Source organism: Lathyrus oleraceus, chromosome 5 (genome assembly GCF_024323335.1).
Source record: "Lathyrus oleraceus cultivar Zhongwan6 chromosome 5, CAAS_Psat_ZW6_1.0, whole genome shotgun sequence".
NCBI classification, from domain to species: Eukaryota; Viridiplantae; Streptophyta; class Magnoliopsida; order Fabales; family Fabaceae; genus Lathyrus; species Lathyrus oleraceus.
In genome coordinates this window covers 442551132-442555179 of record NC_066583.1, presented here as the reverse complement: position 1 = coordinate 442555179, position 4048 = coordinate 442551132, and the positions used below count along the sequence as shown (strand labels likewise).

Below are 4048 nucleotides of genomic sequence, written 5' to 3'. Positions count from 1 at the left end.
TAATTTCTCAATAATCACTGGTATCAAGAAGATCATTGAAGCTATTGCTGCTAATAAGCACTTGGAGTTGTACGATAGATGTCAAAGTAAACCAGAAGGGGTTATCGATTTAAAGTTGGAAACTAATAAAATCTGTATCGAAGATACTATAGCTGCGTAAGTTGAGAAGAAGCTGAAGGCGATGAATATAGGTACCCAACAGGTGGCACAGGTCCAACCGACTCCTACTGTCTGTTGTGAAATTTGTAATGGTCCGCACCAAACTGTGTATTGTTTTGCGACTCCTCAACAAGTGGAGGAAATCAATTTTTTGAAGCAGAATAATCCTTATTCCAACACGTACAATCCGGGTTGGAAGAATCATCCCAACTTCTCTTGGAAAGACCAGAAAGGAAATGCTCCTCAACACGGTCAATACCAAATTCAATATCAACAACAACAGCAACAACAAGCCCTAAAGAAAGCTGGTTGGGAGATTTCCATTGAAAGAATGGCAGCTCATAATGTTCAATTCCAAGAAGAAACCCGAGAATCAGAAAAATACCACAACATCCATAAAAAATCTTGAAGTCCAAATGGGTCAAATCACTCAACAATTATCCTCGAGCTCTCAAGCACAAGGTTCTCTACCTAGTGCAATTGTGACAAATCCTAGAGAGCATAATAATGTGAGCGTTGTGACAACAAGAAGTGGTAAATCTGATGAAGTAGTATAGGAGGTGGATGAAGAGGAATATCAATTGATCGAAGTGGATCTTGAGATCAAAGAAAATGAAGTTGTGAGGGAAGAAGTGGCAGCACCGAAACAAGTAGTGAAAGAAATATTCATTGAGCCTAAGTCGGTTGTTAAGCTTCTCCTTCCCACCAGAAACAAGAAAAAGGGACAACATGAGAAAAACTTTGAAAAGTTCATAGAGTTGTTCAAGAAGCTAAAGATTAACATTTCGCTGTTGGAGGCACTTGAACAAATGCCTACTTATGCCAAGTTCATGAAGGACATCATTTCTAAGAGGCGTACTGCCGACACCAACCCAATTATTCTAACCGAAACTTGTAGTGCTACTTTGTAGGGTATGAAGATTCCAATAAAGAAGAAAGATCGAGGAGTTGTCACCATCCCTTATACTATTGGAGATAGGTCATTCAACAAAGCTCTTATTGATCTAGGAGCTAGTGTGAGTCTTATGTCGTTATCCATTTACAAGAAGCTTGGTATAAGAGTTATGCAAGATACCAGGATGACACTCCAATTCGCCGATCATTCGGTCAAGAAACCGTATGGTATTATTGAAGATGTTCTGGTGAAAATTGACAAGTTTATATTTCCGGTGGATTTTGTAATTCTAGAAATGCCGGAAGATGAAGAGATCCCTCTCATTCTTGGGAGACCCTTTTTAGAGATGGAAAGGTGCTTGATCAACATAGAAGAAGGGACCACGATGTTGAAGATTTATGATGAGGAATTAAAGATCGATGTTCGAAACACCATGAGGTACAAGGATGATATTTGTACCAGTCATACTATAGAGGTTCTGGATCAGGTGATGACGTATGATAGTCCTTTGAATGCACCACAATCACCTTTGGGAAGAGTGTTGAGTTTGTCCATTTTTGACAGTGATAAAGAAGTGGACAACGGGGAATCTGAAGTGCTAGCCTTGTTGGACGCACAACCCCCACGGAAAGGATCTCAACCACACCGGTGGGAGGATTTACGGCTACATCAAACTAGTGAGGAGGATGAAGAGCCAAAGAAGGGAGCGAAGTTGAAACAACTTCCTGAGAATCTTAAATATGTCTTTCTCGATTCTAAAGGAAAATATTCTGCTATCATAAACTTGAGCCTAAAGAATATCCAAGAAGAGAAGCTCATCCAAGTCCTGAAAAAATACAAAAATGCTATTGGATGGGAAATTGAGGATTTGAAAGGTATTAGCCATATTGTGTGCATGCATAAATTCTCATGGAAGAAGACCACAAACCGGTAGTCCAACCGTAGAGAAGACTCAACCCAGCAATGAAAGAAGTAGTTCGGAAAGAAATGGTGAAATTGTTAGACGTAGGTCTTATATATCCTATTTCTGGCAGCCCTTGGGTGAGCCCGGTGCATTTTGTCCCTAAGAAAGGAGGGACCACAATAATAAGGAATGAAAAAAATGAGTTAATCCCTACTCGGACAATTACTGGGTGGCGTGTTTGCATTGACTATAGAAGGTTGAACACAACAAATAGGAAGAACCACTTCCCATTGCCATTTATTAACCAAATGTTGGAAAGGTTAGCTGGACATGATTACTACTATTTTCTAGATGGATACTCCGGGTATAATCAGATTGTAGTTGCTCCGGAAGACCAAGAAAAGATAGCATTCACATGCCCGTACGGTATGTTTTCATACCGAAGAATTCCATTCGGGTTGTGTAATGCTCCAGCCACCTTCCAACGCTGCATGACTTCCATCTTCGCCGACATGCTCGAAAAGCATATGGAAGTGTTATGGATGACTTTTCGGTCTTTGGATCCTCATTTGATAATTGTTTAAGTAATCTCTCTCTTGTTTTAGACAGGTGCCAAAAAACAAACTTAATTATGAACTCGGAGAAATGTCACTTCATGGTGCGAGAAGGGATAGTATTAGGTCACAAAATTTCCTACAAGGGAATTAAAGTTGACCAAGAAAAGGTGGAAGTGATATCTAAGCTCCCACCTCCTATTAATGAGAAGGGTATCAGGAGTTTCTTAGGACAAGCAGGTTTTTATCACAGGTTCATAAGAGATTTCTCAAAAATCACAAAACCGCTGACCACTCTATTGGTTAAGGATAAGGCGTTTATGTTCAACAAAGAATGCACCACGACCTTTGAGACATTGAAGAACAAGTTGATTTCAGCACCAATTGTTATTGCCCCAGATGGGTCTCTTCCATTTGAGATCATGTGTGATGCTAGTGATATTGTTGTTGGGGCAGTCCTAGAACAACGAAGAGAGAAGTTTCTACATGTTATTTACTATGCTAGTCATGTGTTAAACCTTGCACAGATGAACTATGCAACTACTGAGAAAGAGTTATTGGTCGTGGTTTATGCATTTGACAAATTCAGGCAATACTTGTTAGAATCGAAGGTTGTCGTTTATACTGACCATGTCGCTTTGAAATATTTGTTTGCTAAACAAGACTCTAAGCCGAGGCTTCTCAGGTGGATCTTACTCCTCCAAGAATTTGATGTAGAGATTAGGGTCAAAAGGGGATGTGAAAACATAGTGGAAGATCATTTATCCTGAATGTCACCAATTAAGAAACAGAAGAAAAGAGACCGATAAAGGATGAGTTCGCTAATGAACACATCCTCGCTGTCATCAGTATCCCTTGGTTCACAGGCTACGCGAATCATTTGGTGGGGGGTGTAATCCCTAAAGATTTTGATTCTAACAAAAAGAAAAAGTTTGTTCATGATTGTAGGTTCTAATTGTGGGATGACCCATTCCTATACAAGAGAGGATTGGATGGGATGGTCAGAAGATGTGTCCCGGAGGAGGAACAAAGGGATATACTTAGAGCTTGTCATGACTCAGATTATGGAGGACACTTCAGTGGTGATAGAACAGTGGTTAAAGTCCTTCAGCCAGGTCTATATTGGCCCACACTATTCAAAGATGCCCAAGACATCATCAAAGAATGCGACAAATGTCAAAGAACCGGGAATATTTCTAAGAGAAATCAAATGCCGCAAAATGCTATGATGGAAGTTGAATTGTTTGATGTCTGGGGAATAGACTTCATGGGGCCGTTTCCACCGTCATTTGGGAAGAATTAAATCTTGGTAGTAGTAGACTACGTATCGAAGTGGGTGGAAGCGGTGGCATTGCCCACCAATGATTCTAAAGTGGTTGTGACCTTTCTATAGAATAATATTTTTTTCGAGATTTGGGATGCCAAGAGCACTTATCAGTGATAAAGGTACTCACTTTTTGAACAAACTGGTGGAGAATCTGCTGAAGAAATATAATGTTAAACACAAGATCGCCACTCCGTATCACCCACAAACAA

At 40.1% G+C, this 4048-nt stretch overlaps 1 protein-coding gene across 1 annotated transcript; it reads left to right on the top strand.

Annotated features, from left to right (window-relative positions):
* The first annotated feature begins 1073 nt into the window (after positions 1–1073).
* Positions 1074–3282, top strand: LOC127081249 (uncharacterized). The gene is made up of 2 exons (XM_051021521.1): positions 1074–1929; positions 2564–3282. The coding sequence occupies exons 1-2, from the start codon at positions 1074–1076 to the stop codon at positions 3280–3282; spliced, it is 1575 nt and encodes a 524-aa protein (XP_050877478.1).
* The last annotated feature ends 766 nt before the right edge of the window (positions 3283–4048 follow it).

Excerpts from the sequence above, each read along its gene's own strand:
- LOC127081249 (XM_051021521.1), top strand. The coding sequence starts at position 1,074 with ATGAAGATTCCAATAAAGAAGAAAGATCGAGGAGTTGTCACCATCCCT. Across the intron at positions 1,930-2,563 it reads GGAAATTGAGGATTTGAAAG|ACAGGTGCCAAAAAACAAAC; the intron begins GTATTAGCCATA and ends CTCTTGTTTTAG.